At 36.6% G+C, this 17,587-nt stretch overlaps 1 protein-coding gene across 13 annotated transcripts in view; it reads right to left on the bottom strand.

Moving 5' to 3' along the window:
• The window catches only part of CHD9 (chromodomain helicase DNA binding protein 9), a 76,845-nt gene that overhangs the window by 10,320 nt on the left and 48,938 nt on the right, over positions 1–17,587 (bottom strand). For 11 of the 13 annotated variants that reach the window (XM_071756911.1, XM_071756917.1, XM_071756918.1 and 8 more), the window contains 20 exons: positions 17,390–17,566; positions 16,399–16,542; positions 15,653–15,908; positions 14,986–15,196; positions 12,899–13,094; positions 11,969–12,136; positions 11,208–11,387; positions 9,944–10,054; positions 9,115–9,311; positions 8,187–8,386; positions 7,552–7,711; positions 6,560–6,649; positions 6,043–6,146; positions 5,803–5,920; positions 5,022–5,079; positions 4,660–4,702; positions 4,295–4,514; positions 3,961–4,163; positions 2,610–3,518; positions 566–729 (listed from right to left, as the gene is read on the bottom strand). In XM_071756911.1, the coding sequence (XP_071613012.1) occupies positions 566–729; positions 2,610–3,518; positions 3,961–4,163; positions 4,295–4,514; positions 4,660–4,702; positions 5,022–5,079; positions 5,803–5,920; positions 6,043–6,146; positions 6,560–6,649; positions 7,552–7,711; positions 8,187–8,386; positions 9,115–9,311; positions 9,944–10,054; positions 11,208–11,387; positions 11,969–12,136; positions 12,899–13,094; positions 14,986–15,196; positions 15,653–15,908; positions 16,399–16,542; positions 17,390–17,566 (3,909 nt within the window). The remainder of the gene's footprint in view (positions 1–565; positions 730–2,609; positions 3,519–3,960; positions 4,164–4,294; positions 4,515–4,659; positions 4,703–5,021; positions 5,080–5,802; positions 5,921–6,042; positions 6,147–6,559; positions 6,650–7,551; positions 7,712–8,186; positions 8,387–9,114; positions 9,312–9,943; positions 10,055–11,207; positions 11,388–11,968; positions 12,137–12,898; positions 13,095–14,985; positions 15,197–15,652; positions 15,909–16,398; positions 16,543–17,389; positions 17,567–17,587) is intronic. The other 2 variants (XM_071756916.1, XM_071756919.1) reach the window with 1 other exon arrangement.

Here is a 17,587-nt window from a genome sequence, read left to right as displayed (position 1 = left end):
AAACTACAGACTTTTATCAATATTTCATCTTAGGTTTTGAGACCATATCACTTCTCATTCACATTTTTAAACACACAGATTTGGCTTCATGCACCTGCCTGATACATAGATATCAAGTCCCAGTCAATTCAGTTAAGTCCATCTACACTCCAGAAATTACCAGGTGTCCCGATGCTTGCTATTAAGCAATCTTCTTCTAATACTTAGGCTAAACTTATTTCTTGCTATGTGTAATTTCTTAATTCTTTAGGACTACTCTATATTCCTCTCACTGACTTAAAATCATCCAAATACCCAATATATTATCTTCATCTTAACTGTGCTTCCTTGAAAACTGTTTCCTACATGGAACATTGTCTCTTACAGGTACAGCTATATAACTAATGTATAGAATTCCTTCTCACAGTTTTACTATAATTTACAATAGACTAAAATTCCATTTGGTGTGCCCCCGTATATCTCCCCACAACTCAGTGGTACTGTTCTAATATGTTCAATTGAACACTAATGTCACAGCCCACCTTCTCCTACATCCTGGATTTTCAAAGGAGTATTATAAACTTACCTTTGGCCAGTAGGATGCAGCCAACATGTATCCACCTTGCAGGAGATAAGTGGAATTTGGTGTCCCATTGTTCATCTGGAAACTGTCCTGTGTCTCATCTTGTGTTGTACTGAGAGAGGCTACACTCTCCTCATCATATGCTTTTATATGTGGAGTTCCTTCTGCTAAATAAAACCAACAATATCATTTGACACTGTAAAGAAGCTGAACCCTCGTTGTAAGAGGTTCATGTGAACAAAACATACAAAACAATGATCAGAGAACTTTCATGAAATTAAACTGAAGAATTAATCTGTCTGATTTTTCAGGATGGCTGATGATCTTTTTCCAGCCATGTAAATTCTACACATATTCCTGTTAACACTAAGACCGTAACATGTTAAAACATTTAGGTATTTGAGAACAGACATGCTTCAGAGTAACCTGATACACAGTCACTTATTTTAATGTATTTCCTTTGTAAGGCAATATGCACTAAAATATAGAATTAAACTGAAATAAAATGTGTCAGAACATGTGAAATCTACTGGAACACTACTTGGAAAAAAACTGCCCCATTTTAATGCCCCTCCCTCCTTAGTATTTTACTTTTGCCTCCATCCACTATCACATGGGATATCAGTCTGAAACTAAAAAAAGTGAGGCCTGGAAATGTAAATACTACATCAGCTGAACAATGAGTAGGAGGATTGAGGGGCAGTTCTACAGAACTCAAAATTTTCTTTAACAGCAGCTAGGTATCAAGTTACCCAAAACAACTTAGCTCTCCCCTAAAAAACGTTTCACATATGAAAGTGTGCCAAAGATCTACAATCACTGTACAACATATGAAATAAAACCTGGGCTTAAAATGAAATTAACAGGATTCCAGAATTGACGATCTTTACAACACCAACTTACTGCAAAATAGCCACAAAAACAAAGGCTGACTAAATTAAAAGATGGCACAATTACTTGCCTAAACAGATTGAGCTGGCAGAAAGGAACCCTAATATTTGGACATGTAGCACACGTTAGTATCCACCATCTAGACCTAGATAGTTATGTTACACAAGCATTTCTTTTCTCTCACTGTTTTAATGTTTGCATACAACCATTTCCTCCAAACATGTCCTTCCATTGCCACAAAAAGCAATATCTTAAGCCTATTATTTGCCCAATTATCATCCTGCCAGTGAATTAATGCTATGGTTTCCATTTGTCATTTCCAGAGACCACAGCATCCATCCATCCATCCAAGGTACTGGGGAAAAAAAAAGTCATACTTATGCTGTAATCCCACTGCCTAATTTCATTCTCCTACATTTTTTACTATGATTTGTGATCACACAGTAGAAAACTCTTTTCACATTCTGAGTTTCAATAAGGCAAGAGTAAAGGACACTCTACAGTATCAAAATTGGTAATGTAATGATGGGTTAGTGTGTATTAAAAATTTTACATCACTTCACTGATAAGAGGTTTTAGCTGCTACTGTGAAGCTTTCAGAAATCTCTGTTTTACTTGGGCCTGTGCTCTGGAGGTGTTTAAGTGTCTGAAAATTTCCAGTGCAAGCACACTGCTTGGCCACCTCCAGTTTACAAGAAAAAGCAGCTTACATTGCACTATAGCTTGTTCAGGAGGAATCTTGTATGTCTCACGGAAGCACAATGCTGCGAAGACAGGTGAGCAAGAGTGGAAAAGACCAATAGGGAAACCAAAAGAATCTCTGAATTTATGTTGAAAAAGCAACACTGGTAGGCAAGACATACACAAGGTATATTTACAGAAAATGTCAGTCCTTCAACTCTCCTCCCACCCACAAACCACATTCACAGTAAACTTGCTTAGAGAATCACTAAACCCTACTACCTCTATCCAAGACACTGATATGAAGCCAAGAAAATGCTTGTATCCCTGAAATTCTTACAACCCACTTGAAGAATTAAGCAAATATGTTTAAGTTTACTTCCGTGCAATTTAATACCCTTTAAAAGTCACTGTTCCATTAAGAATAACCTTGTTCAGTTTACAAGTTATACTGCAGAAATAGGACTACACATACCACGTTTTTGCACCTCCTCTTCATCACTGTCACTCTCTTCAGATGATGATGATGACGACGATGATGACGATGAGGATGATGATGAGGAGGATGAAGATGCTGAAGAACAAGATGAGGATGATGAAGAGCTAGAGCCTGATCGAGAGTGTGAACAAGATGAGGAAGAGGAAGAGGATGAGGATGATGACCTGGAAGAACAGGATGATCTGTCTGAATCAGAATCTGAGTCAGAGCTAGAGTCAGACCCCCTTTTGCTGACTCTCTGTTTTTTGGAAGCTGGGTTTGGAGTTAAAGGCTCTGTCCTTGCTGCCACCATGCGCCTGTCTGGTTCAGTCTTCACGCTAGGTTTGTGGTCTGTACTTTGCATTGCTGTGCCATTTTTTGGACTCAGAGGTTCTGATTTCATTATTGTCTGTGTCTCCTCTGTGGACATCGATTCATCTTCAGAAGACTGAGGGTCCTCTTTCAGATTTTCATTTTTAGCTTTTGCATCCTCAAAAGCATTCACTTTAGCATCTGACAATCTCGACTGAGGTGTAAGAGGAGAAGCAGATAATGCCATCTGGTACTGATGCAAGAGTGGAGTAGAAGTCCTTGAGAGTGCCACTTTATTTTGATTATAGCTCCTCTGCGCAGACATAAATGAGAGTTCAGGATCACGAAGAATATGATAATCTGTCCTGCTAACTCCGTGTTTAGCAGCTCCAATAAGTAAATCCCTGTCATGAGTTCCACACTCCCACCAGATTGGTAAGTCTGGGTTTGGCTGGCATAGTTTTAGTCGCTCAAACAACTGTGGGTGTCTGAGAGCCTGTTCTCGCACTTTCCTTAGGAGTTCAATGCGATACAATGTCCGAGAAGCACGCTCCTCTGTGATGGGCTGGATAAAAATGCTGGGGTCTACCAGTTCTGTATTAAAATGAACAAATATTAGAATGTGGCAAAGCAACCTCAGTGCAAATCAGTACACTACAAGCAGATACTTTTAATCAGTTAATACCTTATAAGGCTTCAAATTTATAACACATCTTCCCTCGTTTCCTTTTCCCCCATTTTTGTTTTTGAATGTATGGAAGAAAAAAACTTAAGATCACAGAATGGTAGGGCTTGGAAGGGACCTCTGGAGATCATCTAGTCCAACCCCTCTGCTAAAGCAGGTTCACCTACAGAGGTTGCACAGGATGGTGTCCAGGCAGGTTTTAAGTATCCCCAGAAACAGAGACTCTACCACTCTAGACAGACTACTCCAATGCTCTGTCACCCTCCACATACAGAAGTTTTTCTTCTTCTCGGAGTAAGACAGGCACTGGCAACCACAATTAAAGATCAAAGTAACAAAAAATACACCCACCTTCTTTTGAAGGGAGACGACAGACCCTCCTGCACATTGACATGAATGCATACAAATATTTCTCCAGGCTCTCATCTGTTTTCTTATGGAGCCGAGCCATTGCTCTAAATTTGGTCCAATCAAATCGTCCCCTTTCAGGATCAAACACCACTCCAAATGTGGACACAACTCGGTAAAAGTCAGCTTCTTCTCTTCTTGTCCATCTGGAGCAGCAAGAAAGAAGGTTGGAAATTAGTCCTGTTCTTCACTATTTTACACAGCTAGCAATTATTCATTCTTCAGTATTTTTAACGTAAGGATGCATTAGAAATGCCTATTTGCGTGCTGCCCATACCTTTGCTGTCTTTCAATCTTAGCAGCCATCTTGGGATTTAGAGCAGCTTCTTCATATGGAGGCTGCATCATATTTGTTTGTATTGGGAATGCTGGCTGGATCTGCTGGGCTTGCCTGTTTTTACTTGTTCGTTGATAAGCAGTTATCAGGCGTCGAAGCCGTGTTGTTAAGGCAGACTGAGTGGGCCAGTAGACTTTGTCTCCTTCCATCATTTGTCCATCTGTATTAAAACAGTCACAGGAAAAACAGAAGTCAGTCACTGCTGGCACTTATGGGTCTACATTAGGCAATTTAAATACTTTTTTGCCAAAAATCAGGAGAACTAATTCAAAAGAGGGTCCAGATTTGAAGTTTGATGTATTTACCTCCATCTGCTATCACGAGATCACCTGGGGATGAGACATCATCCTGCAGAGAAACAAAAGTAAAGCAAAATTCAAAACACAGCCCTCTCCAGAGATTTAGGTTAAACATACAACTTGTAGAAAATCTACAGATATGATGAAGAATAAGAGTAAAATATATTTTGGACAAATAGCTAACAAGGCATATAACAAAATTATACTACAACTAACTCCCATTTTCTACACACAAAACTGCAGAAATACAGAGTAAATTGTATCCACTTAAAGAAATATATAAAAATGTAGTAATTTGCTCAACGAAGAGGTGGAAGTATTACATTCAAAATCTGTAAAAATGAGCTATTAATAGGTGCATACTATACCTCTATGTCATCCTTAAACATTGCTGGTGTTGGCTTATATTCTGGATCTTCTACATCCCTGTTAAAATGTCAACACAAAAGAACTTACCATAATAATATTAATTTTCATTTGATAGTTTACACTTAAAACAAGTGAAAAACATCTCTATAGTTCACCTATCTTCCTATCTAGGTATCTTCCTAATATTAAGCAAAATTAATTGAAATTTAGGCAAATATAATGTGTTTAATTTTCTGTTTGAAACAAGGAACACATCACACGGCAGTTTTGGCTTGAATCCTGCCTCTTCCAACCCCCCTTTCACTGTCTTACTCAAAGGTATTTTTTATGATCACATCTGCTAACCTCACAGATGAAGCAGTGAATAAGCTTTTCTCAGTGCTTAACTCTAACTGACCCACCAGGGTCACTGGTTAGCTACACAAGACTAATTCACCAAACCCACTGACCTGAAATCAAGTTAAATAGGTTGGTAGTACTCTGAAAGCTTTTGCACTTCAGTGTCTAAGTAATATTTCTGATGCAGCAAAACAAGATAGAGTCCTTGTTAACTGCATGATGCTGCATTTTTCCTTTAACTGAAATCCCATACTTCAATGGCTCTGTTATACTGTTCCTAGCTCTTTTTCATTCTGTGGAAGTCCAAGTCGTATCTTTTCACAAAAATTACACCAAACTAGTATAAAACCAGATAAGAAGAGAAGAAAGTATAATGTATAAAATCAGTCTCATTGACTTTAAGCCCCCAAAACATTCAGGCCCACTTTTAAGTGCTCATACCCATCCATAAAATCATTTGCTCTCTGTTCAGCAGCAACTGCCTTTTCATCTGGCTTGCCAACCCGTTCCAAGAAGCACAGTGCTGGGTCTGCTCTTATAGTGTTGTATTTTTCATAACCTAGAAGAAAAAAGAAGAAGCATAAATTCAACTTTCAGAGTAAGTTTAAAAAAGACCCCTGAGTGCAGAGTGTTTACAGTGAAGGGCAGGGAACTACATATGTAGTCATTTGTATTACTCACCATGTTTAAAAACTCCAATTAGAAGGGATTTATCAGCCTCTGCATCCCACCACTCAGCAGGAACTTCAGAGTGATCTGGCTCAGGGATCCAAACATCAATTTCACTAAAAAGAATCACCAACAGCACACCAACGTTACTAATATTGAATTTTTATTTCCCCTTCATACATTTATACTTCACGTGGGATTTTTAAACTTCACCAAAAGTATGCATGAGGGCACAGGAAAAACCTTCTGATTACAACATAAGCTATAATACTCCATCTTTTCACTTTTTCAGTCTTACTCTACTTAAATGATTTTATTCTAGATAGCTAGATGCCTAAATAGGAACCAGCACTTCCTCATGTCAATTTCAATACAAAGTGTAAACCAAGAGTAAATGAAAACTTTTTCCTCACAGCCTAAGGTTATAAATATTTGGGTTTAAAATTTCTTATTTAGATCTAGGAAGATATATGGATTTTCATATGATAGTTTGCACTTAAAACAAGCAAAAAACATCTCTATAGTTCACCTGGCATCAACTCCATCAAACACCCTTTGGATTTCACTGCCAATGACTTCTTGTTTTAGGTAATACAGCATTCTTACTCGAAGCAAAACTCTAAACAAAGAAAAGATATACAAATATTAGCACTGTAAAAGCTTTCAGAAGTTGGAGATGGTTTTGTTTTGTCTTTTGTAGTATCACAAAGCTTTCAATTAATTTTCCTAAAACATGCTTCCTTCAGTTGTAAGAAGAGACAAGCTCCAGTTCAGGTCACCTAACAATTTTTATTGTGATCCCTTTTACAGATCATTTAATAGTAAAGATTCTTTCAAATCCTAGAGAAATACCAAGGACAGCAGGACACTGCTTTCAGGCTTCATAAAATACTGCTAAGTACAAACTATTATTTTGCATTTCCTACTTAGAAGAATGCCTTAGAAAGAGATGTATGGTCTGACAATAAACACCTGTCACATCACCTTTTCATGCCTTATTTCTTTGATGCAAGATCCCAATAGCTTACCCATGTTTTATCTTAATTCCTGACTAAAGCTGTATGAAATTTTCACAACAAGTTTCAAGAATAAAAGATTGATCTACAAAAAGCTCATTCATGGCTATGACTGAGCTTTCAACGAGGTACTTGCTCAGATTCTCTGAAGCCCACAAACCAGGCCAGGTAGACAGCATGTAACTTTAGGTGCAATGACTTTAGTGCTTTCATTTCATTTGCTAAGTACTCCCAAACTCTTCAGTCCTTTGGCTGCTGCAAGGCTCCCCATACATGCTGAGCAAGATGCCTTCTTCTTTATACGCACTACAAAGAGTTTCTATAAAAATTGTAACATTTATTTTGATTGTTAAATACACAGTTAACCTCCTAATACACTGCAATCTATTAATTCTAGTCAAGCTAACACCATTAGAACTTCTGAGACAATAAGGAATTATAAAAAAAAAGTAATCTTTCACATAAATCTTTATCAAAAGATATTCACACTTCAGCAACTGCTTACTTGTTGCAATGGTGTTTTATATGCTTTTTGTAACCTTCATCTTGCAACAGATGTTCTGGATTGTATTTTCGGAGCCATTCTGCTTTGTGTATATCAAAAGTGCTAGCCTGAGTCTTCACTTTTTTTCCTTTTCTTCCTCTAGGGACAGGTGCAGACAAGCCTGTATGATTCAAAAGATAATACAGTAACAGCAACAGGCAGGCAGGTGTATATCCCCATGATACTTATGGTTCCTATCTCCTGTATCAGTATTGTGATCTACAATGCAGAAAAAATACTAGCATCACCTCTGGATACCAATTTTTTTCTCTTAGGTCTCTTAGAGCACCTCTGGAGTACAAAACAAGACATAGGAAAAGAAAGCAGAGTGTGCTTTCACTTACTGTGATACAGAATAGGTTATGAACTGAGAAGAAAGCTTACACAGAGTGTAACAATCCATTTGGGTAAGCCATCAACTACAAAGCAAAGCAGAAATAAAACTACTTTTCCCACAGACTGAATTGCATACCCAAAATATATTCCACTCATTTCAAACAGGATTTATTCATAGAGAACTGTCAGCTGTTTTTATCCCAGTTCCACAGACATCACTATAGGAAACTATTTAACTGCAGAAATACCTAAGTCCTTACCAAGATGATTCTGTAATTCCCGTGTCTGCCCATCTTCTGTTGGGGTAATGAGATCCCAGATAAAACTTTTAATTTTCTCATCCCCTCTGTAGTGAACAAGACAATAGGCTAACAGAGCTCGGCAAATGATCTCCACATCCTGCTCATTCAGCTGCCTCTTGAAGCGACCGTGTGACAGAATTTCTCTCCATCGACCCCACCTAGTTGAAAATCAAACACAGATCAGCACTTCAGTAGCCTGAAGATTTTTACTACAAAAGGGCATTTCTCTGTAAAATACTTAGCTTTCCAATTTTTTTGCTTTACCTTAAGTTACCCAGTGGAAATATGAAGCAACCTTTGCATTAAAACACCCCTGTTTACAAAAAAATATACATAACTTTTTTAGGTTTCTAAGACACCAGACTGACCGGAAATCCACTGACAAGCAAACACACTCATTTACCTTGTAAGATGGGTGTGAGAAAACCTAAGATTTTATTTCCAAATCAACGTATCTGACTTAGATATGCTTTAAAAAGCTGGCTAGATTTCCAGTTCCCACTTGCATCTCACAGAAGTGCAACATGTTCTGAAATTATGAACATTAAGTCTTTATTTCAGATATTTATTTACAGAGCTGCAAGCCTGCCTGCAGCACTAACTCATATAAGTATGTAATGATTTTTAAAAAAGACTACTATAGTGCCCATGCTGAATGTCAATCTTGTTTCAAGAAAGATTTTTCTAGTATTTCTACTGCACACTGTCAGAAAGATTTATACAGGGTGCATGATGAATTGACATAAATTTACATTTTAAGTAAAATATATATACACCCAGTTGTTGTCAATACAGCTAGAAGTTATTCAATAAATACAACTTAGTACATGGAAAAAACACAGTTTTTACTAAAACTCCCTAGAATTAAGAAGGATGTATACAATACCCATAGACCAGTAAGTTTTTTTCCACCCGAAAGCACTCTGTTCTTCCATAGCCACTGGAGCGGTCACAAGGCCGGCGGAGTTTTGGTTTCTCATCACCCTCACTCTCCACCTCAGACAACTCAGCCAATTCATCTTTTGTAGCACTAAAGGGTCGGGTTTGCTTCCTAATTCTTGGGGTATCAATAACGAGGCTGTTCTGCAAAATTTTAAAACAAATGTTGTCAGAGAAACAGATGGATGAGTCTTCCTGAAGTAGGTAGCTCCAGCTCAGAAACAACAATTTCTATCTAACTTCATTAAGGTGTGTTTTGTAAATACAAATACAGTGAAGAAAACATCTTGTGGTATTTAAGGCAACCAAATCACACCATGATTCCAGTACATTAGTTATAAACAACACCTAAAGCCTCCTATGAGCTGAATACTTACACAGACCACACTGCTGTTTCTCAGTAAAAGGGGCACTGAAACCTTTTTAGAACTGACCACATGGGATGGGACACTACTTGCAGATTATAAAACTGGTAACATTCCTAGGTCAGCTATTTTGCAGGATTTGCAGAGAAACAGGGTGATCTGGACAATCACACTTTCAATCACTTTCAGATCTTTAACAAAAATCAAAGATGCCAAAACACTTTTGGAACAGCAGAGAGCAGGAAACACTAAAGCCATCAGCAGGCTGATTAACTGTGAGAAAACCAATCCACACAGTAAATCAGGTTTGCTGAAATAAAAAAGGTACAAGAAACTCTAAACCTATTTCAGAACACAACAGCAAGCACATACTTAAAAAAAAACATGCATTAAAATAAGAGAAGTACTTACTCTACCACTGATAGCATCTATATCTATTTCTGCTTTTTTGGCCCATTTTTGCCAGAAATTGGGATCATCCAGGGAAATATCAGTCCTGTTTCCAGATGCAACAAAGCTTGCCTGTAATAAATACAAGTGAATCTTAGCAACACTGTACATCAGACATTTGTAGAGTATGAATGCTTCACTGCTATGAAGACTGCAGCACTTTATTTCATCAGAATCTCCTAAGCAGCTGTCAGGACTGCAGAAGTTACTTACAGTGCAAAGCAACTCAAATGTTCTCCTCCCTCATAATTTTTTAAAATCAGATCCATAATGTATCAGAAAAATCTAATGAACTTTTATACACCATCAGGAGAGAAGAACATTTAGCAGCAAGATTCTTCTGCTCTTAAGTCTGAATCTAAATTACTTGAATGGAAGAAAATAGAATCTTTTGAAGAGGCTTATCAGCATTTGGGGATTTCACTGCATGCAGAAGTACTCGCTTGAGGGCAATTTCAAAGGAGTGTTTAAACCACCAACAATCAAAGCTTGAGAACATGGAATAAGCTTAATTTCAGAAGGCATTTTAAAAATTCTGATACACTGCTTTTGGGAAAAGACTAAGTACATAGAAAAATTTGTAACTCTTCTGATAAAGACAATGATGATACTGTTCTCTAATTGGTTTCCTCTCTCCTTCGGAATTCTATTTCTTGTTAAGCCACAATCAGCAAGATGTAAGAAAGCCTAAATTAATGGGTATTTATAAATAAAAAATATATCTTCATATTCTTAAAAGTTTTCCTTTTGCTTTGCACCTCTTTCCCCCTGCTCTTTTTCTTCTAAAGGGGGGTAATGAAAGTTGTTTTATTATTATTGTTGTCTTTTTCAATTTACCTGAATTTGTATTTGTGAAGATTGGTATCTGCAAACTGAAGAAATTAAGGAGTCCAAATTTTACTCTACACTATTACTCCTAAAATCTTGAGACTCAGCCTCCTCCGCTATACATACATGCATATAGTTACATATTCTTTATCCCCAACTATTTTATGACATTACTTACATTTCTTTTCAAACTCTTACCAAAAAAGCTCAGCGTTCAAACTATATCCTATGCATAGGCATCTTTAAAATTAAGTCTGACAATTTTACATCTATTGTCATACATATGGTCATATGTATATATATAATTTTCTCCTCTTCAAAAAAAAGTATCAGCTTTACAACATCTAATTATTTTCACAGTTGTATACTGCCAAAGAACAACTTGCTACTGCTGCACCTTGGCAAAAGTGGAGCCTCTTCCTTCTGATTCAATTGTGATAGTTTTAGTACGACGCTGCAAAATTTGGTCAATGTCTTCCTCACAGAATTTTGAGCCTTCATCTTCTTCATCCATAATGGCACCATATGCACCTCTTCGAAGTAAGTCTTCTATTTCTTTTTTGGAGAGTTGTTGGATCTAAGCATATAAAATTGGTGTTAGACTGTCTAGAAAAAAATACCCTGAAGTCTTCTGTATTTCTCTTTCCCTTTGCCATGTTTATGCAACCTAAATTGTGCCTTACAATTTATGAACTGAAAATCTAAATCATTAAAACCTAAAAGAAAATCTAGTTGACAGTTGAAATAATCTGTTATGTGGTTACAGTATGCTTTTTTACAAGTATATAAAACTTTTGGAGTTTGGTGATTCTCTACACCACAATGAACATAAGTTTTTTAAAATTACCTATTAATACTTTATATAAAACTCACCCTAAAGTAACACATTATATTAATATTGAAAGACACAAGGAAACAAAGGGACACTCTTCTCCTTGTTTTAACTTTGACATTATCTACCTCAGACCTCCAGAGGCAAGAAACAGTGAAGAATTTATCTAAGTAACTAATTACATTTAAAATTATGTCAACTTTGATGTTAGTCCACATTAGAAAACACAGCTGAGACTCAAAGAGAAAAATGGTAGCTTCTGTAATTTAAAATTTGCCATATAATTACAAAGACAAAAGGCAAGTTATTTTAAAAAGTCTACATACACCACCAACACTGTTTTCCCTTCCACTCATACTCTGTAAGACAGCCTTATCCAGCCCCAGTTTCAGACTTGCTCTGTCAAACATCTCTCTCTCATAGGAGTTTCGTGTTATCAGTCTGTAGACCTTCACTGCTTTGTTCTGACCAATCCTGTGACAACGGGCTTGAGCCTTTTGAAGGAAGGGAGAATGGTAATAAGAGTTTAGACACATTTTCTTTTAAAAAACATTTCTGCTAGAACAGAATCTGAAAAACAATAGTATAAACTCAAAAGGAAGTCAATTCGTATTAAAGTAAACGAAAGCTGTGAAAATAGCCTCTTTTCCACATTGAGAACAGTTTTCTAAAAACCACGTATTAAGTAAATCACAGATGAATGATCTGTGCTGGATGCTGAATGGTATTTCTCTTCCAGTAACACTGAATAAAGAGACATCCTAACTTTTAAGTTCTCATTTTCAGATAGAAATGGTATGGATTGCTGACTTGAGAATGGGTTAGAGTTCAGCATTCTATATTTGATTAAATCACTGTTTCTTAATATATATTAACACTTTGTCATATAGGGTGTTTTAGCTGCACAGCTCTGTTTCCATAAGCTGTCAGGCAAGACAAGCAAAATGTAACCCCCAGTTTTATAGTGTTGTCATAACCCTAGGGGTTTTATCAGCTCACTGAATAACTTTACCTGTATTGTGCTTTTCATATCAAAGAAAAAGTTAAAACCAAACCAAATCCAGCTGACTTCTCCAATACAAGTAAAAAATCTTAAATCAAAAAAACATTAAACATATGCCTTAAAAAAAGCTGAACATTTTGAACAATTATGGTTGTTTGAAACAGATTCAATATTCAAAGCCTCCAAAGTGTCCAAATTCATAGCAATCAGGTCTGAATTCGTAGGCCACCCTATTATGCTCCACAGAATTTACCTGAAGATCATTTTGAGGATTCCAGTCAGAATCAAAAATTATACATGTGTCTGCTGCTGTCAAATTAATGCCTAAGCCACCAGCTCTGGTGCACAGAAGGAAGACAAAGCGATCGGAATCGGGTTTGCTGAAGCGGTCAATTGCAGCTTGTCTGAGATTCCCTCGGACTCGCCCATCAATCCGTTCGTATAAGTATCTGGAAATTGCCACAGAGAAACACACATAAACCAGTACAGAATTTTTCATCATTTGAAGGGGGATTAGAACAGATCTCCTGCTTGCATACTTATTCTTCACAGGGAAGAAAAGTGATATGAACTGATTTTGATCTTCAATGGGTAACAGGCAATCAGAGCAGAACTCGTGCATCTGTAGTACTAACACACATTAGGAAGTTCAAAAACTAAACATTTTCAGACAAGTCTTTCTGAACTCTGCCTGTTAAAAGAAAATACCTGATTATACATACCAGGAAACCTGTATTACCACTGCACATAGTTGCATTAAAGCACATCATAACCTCAAGTCCCTTGGGGACACAAGTTTTTCACATGTTATTATGCTTGGATCCCTGCCTAGGGTCACAGAAACAGGACGGTGTATTTTTGTATGAGATACTAAATTCTCTGAACAGGTATGGAGTAACCTAATAATCAGCAGAAAGCAGTATTGTGAGCAGCAGAAAGTAGTTGGTGAGCTGTGACTGGACAAACTGCATGTTGATTCTGATAAGATTAAGACAAATGAAACAAAAGTGACATGACAGCACCTCTAAGAGTCTTATGTCCATCTAATAGCTGAAAAGCCTCACAACTATTTTCCTTTTCATCAGCTACAAAACAGCACAGAAGATAATCCATGAGACCACAGGCATTTTGGCAGGCAGCCATCTCCTACAGTCACAAATTCTGCTAAGTGTTTAGTATAATTACGTGTGCATTCCAACATTTCTAATCAAATTGTAGCACAGAGCAAGTTCCAGCTCCTATGGACTGCTCTACCTATAGACAGGATGCACTGGTCCAGATGTGCCAGCGTTACAGAAAAAAAAGAAGTATTTTCCATACTGGATATATGTAAATAGTACTGTGAGTTATAATCAGTCTATTGAAATTAAACTGTTGAGCTCTCAGTTCAAACAGATAGTTTTATGAAATAAAAACCATAAAAGCACACAAGTTGTACAAAATGAACCCAGAGGCATTAATACAATCTACTTATGGTTTTAAATATACATTCTAGTATCCACTGCACAAAGGCTTAACATACTTACTCATTTCCTTTTTACATGTTAACTCTATGTTACTATGCATGTCACTGATCAATTGTAATTCAAAGCAGTATGTACATTTCCACACATAGACTATTCCAACAACTAGAACTGTGTCTTTTAACAGTTGTTCAAACTGATAAAGCTGCTAATGATAGTAACCACGTTTAAGGTTAGATTTTATATGCTAAGGCTTTATGCATACTACTTAAGTTACATGCTTAAATAAGCTCTTAGTTTCTGCAGGGTCAACAGTAAAATCCGAGTGACAGCACAAGCCAGTCCAAGCAGCTGCTTTGTGGCTGGCAGTTCAGCTCTGCTTAAAAAGCTGAGAACAGTACTAAGTTATGAAAAGATTTTATTTTACAATTTTATTTACAATTTTATTTTCAACATTAACAAAAAACAAGCCAGTTGCTCATAATTTTATACTTAGGTTGGGAGTAAGGAGCTGCATAACCCCTGCCTTGTCCAAGTTCAACATGGCATAAATAAGAAGAATATATCCTATACTTCCTGGGGTTTGAATGAGCTTATTTGGTTTCTGACAAACAGTGTATAAAGAGTACATATAAACAAGAACATTTAATAGAAAAAGCAATAAACTGAAGGCACATATTTTACTCAACAGCTTCTCTATAGTTTTCTCTGAACTTTTTCACTTGCTGGTCAATAAATGGTAAGTATCATCATGTATCACAGCAAGTTACACAGTGATTAGCAAAAAATTTCTTATCTTTGGTGTGCTGTAATCATTAATCCTACACTAGCAGTCCCACTGAGAACAATACAGGAGACAGAACATGCAGTGCTTTACCTTTTATGTATAAGGTAATCCTCCAAAATATCAAGGCAGCGCACCATCTGAGAGAAGATAAGGACCTTGTGGCCTCCAGCTTTCATTTTTGGAAGAAGTTTATCAATAAGAACCAATTTACCAGCAGACTGGATCATTGCTTGCAGATGGAAGTCAGGAGCACTTGGGCTGTATGTTTCTTTAAACTCTCCAAGGATTTTCTCTTCAGCACCTATTAAAGAATACATTTCTCCATCTATAGGTTTATTTTTGCAAATATCTCCATATACATACAACCCTAAGATACCAAAATAGTCCTTGTACTCTAGATCCATCCAGAATTTTGGTCTAGCTCCAGCAGTGGCTACTGGGGGATATTTAAATTCTGGCAACAATATCTATTTCTATGCCCTCTGAAAATAAGTCTTAAATTTTTAAGTAGACCACCACAGAAATAACACCTGGTGAAACTCCCACCCCAAACTGCAAAAATGAAAATACAAGTTGCTATAGTGTTGTGCAAAAAAAACCCAACCAACCAACCAATTAAAAAAAAACACAAGTCCCTTTGTCTCTGACATTTTAGATGGGTCACGAATGTTAAACAAAGCAGTATTTTGAAGACCTTTTCTGAAGTCCACTATAACTGAAATAACAGCAAAAGCCTGTGTCTTTAGCATGTATTTACCTTTGATGAGATAAGGGTGATTACAACACTTCCTGAGTTCCATCATAGTGTTGACAAGATTGGGTACGTTTGCTTGCCCTGCTCCTTTGGATAAGAAAGCAAAATTTTTCTCCAAAATTGCTCGATAATACTTCTTCTGAATATTAGTTAGTTCTACTTCAATTATAGTTTCCTCCTTAGGAGCCAGCTTTTTTTCCACATCTTCCTTTAATCGTCTGAGCATCATGGGTTTTAGGATAGCTTGCAGTTTCTGAACCTAAATTAAATACAAGATTTTGTTGCACATGAAAAATTAACAGCGTCGTTCAAATATTTTGTCGTCTTCATCATTGTTTTTGTTCCCTAGATTTACACAGAGTATTTTCTGGATATGATACAGACATATTTTTAACCACAAATTACTAAACAATTTTTTATGTACTCCATAACAAAAAATATTTTCAGTGCCTGCTTGCAAAGACTGTCTACAAACCCAGACTTCAGTTTTTATTATCCTAATTACTTGCCAAATTTACAATACCAAACAAAAGGAAGTGAAAATAATATACAAATACAATATCATACTTAACTGATTCCTACTACCTGCACAGTTTAGAGAAACTGCATGACAAAAGAGCTCCTAGGTGATATGTGAGGAATGAAGGGGAGGGCTGGAAGCAATAATAATTACCATGCATAAGTTTTTTCGTCAAAAAAGTCACTCTGAAACACTGAAGCTCAAAATCAACATATTCAACATCCAATACCTGTTCCTCTGTTTTGAGGTCTCCAAATTCTTGCATAAATGTTGATTCAGCAGGAAAACGCAGTGGTTCCAGAAAATGCAGGAGGCTAAATAATTCCTCTACTGTGTTCTGCAGCGGGGTACCCGTCAGCAGCACTTTGTGCTCCTAGAAAAGGAATCAATTCATATGACTCTAGTTTTTTGTGTTAAATCAGAGTTGTAATCTGAAAATACTAGGTCTGTGTGTCACTACATACACAGGTAATACAGATAAAAATATCTATATAAGAGTAACACTAAGTATTTTCTACCAGCTTTTCTTTAAATTGTCTTAGTATAATGAAGAAATGACTGAAGACTGCAACTTCTGCCTGTATCAGTCCCTTATATTTAAGCCTCTCACATGAGTGGAAAACACACATTAAGGACATGAAAAAGCAAGTCAGTGGACTTCTGAGAACATGCAGCAACAAATGTATCAATGTAATAATGAAGACAAAACCACAATGCAAAACTAGTCAGTGCATCCTGTAGTCATGCACCAAAAGCCTCAAGATTCAAGGCAAGTATCTGCTTTTTAAAAAATTTTTGCACTATATCAAATGACAGGAATAGACAACACTTCTGCTTTACATTCTACTACTTGCTTGCTTTGATTATTAAATGACTTGTTTAAAGTAATATCTAGGTTTTAATATATTAATTACTGCATAAAACATATATTATTATAGAGTAAATTTGAAGCAAAACCTTCATAATAATCAAAGCAAATAGCACAGCATCATGAGAAAGACATTCTACTTAGAATTAGAACTTGTCACATTTTATTTAATTAAAAGTATACCAGCATCACCTGTCAAAAATAAATGCCTTTGATGACAGTATCAGGTATCAGTGTAGGTACCTCCTAAAAAAGGCTGCTTGAGAGATTGTTTTTGGGAGGCAGAAGAAAGTTGTGACTTGTATTGTACTTAGCTAGAATCACACCCCAATACTGAAATATATTTACTCACAAGGTTCATTAATTTTAGTCCTTCCAAGAGTTTGCAGTTTTTGTTCTTCAGTCTGTGAGCTTCATCAATAATCACACACCGCCACTCAATTGCATTTAACTCTGGACACCCACCAAGAATCATTTCAAAAGTTGTGATAATTGCTTGGAATCTGTAGGTACCTCGAACAATACGTCCCTAGAAATTCATTAAGACACC

Source organism: Heliangelus exortis, chromosome 13 (genome assembly GCF_036169615.1).
Source record: "Heliangelus exortis chromosome 13, bHelExo1.hap1, whole genome shotgun sequence".
In the NCBI taxonomy this organism is placed as follows: Eukaryota; Metazoa; Chordata; class Aves; order Apodiformes; family Trochilidae; genus Heliangelus; species Heliangelus exortis.
Note: the sequence above shows the minus strand (reverse complement) of the source record. Positions and strands in the feature narration are given on the sequence as shown.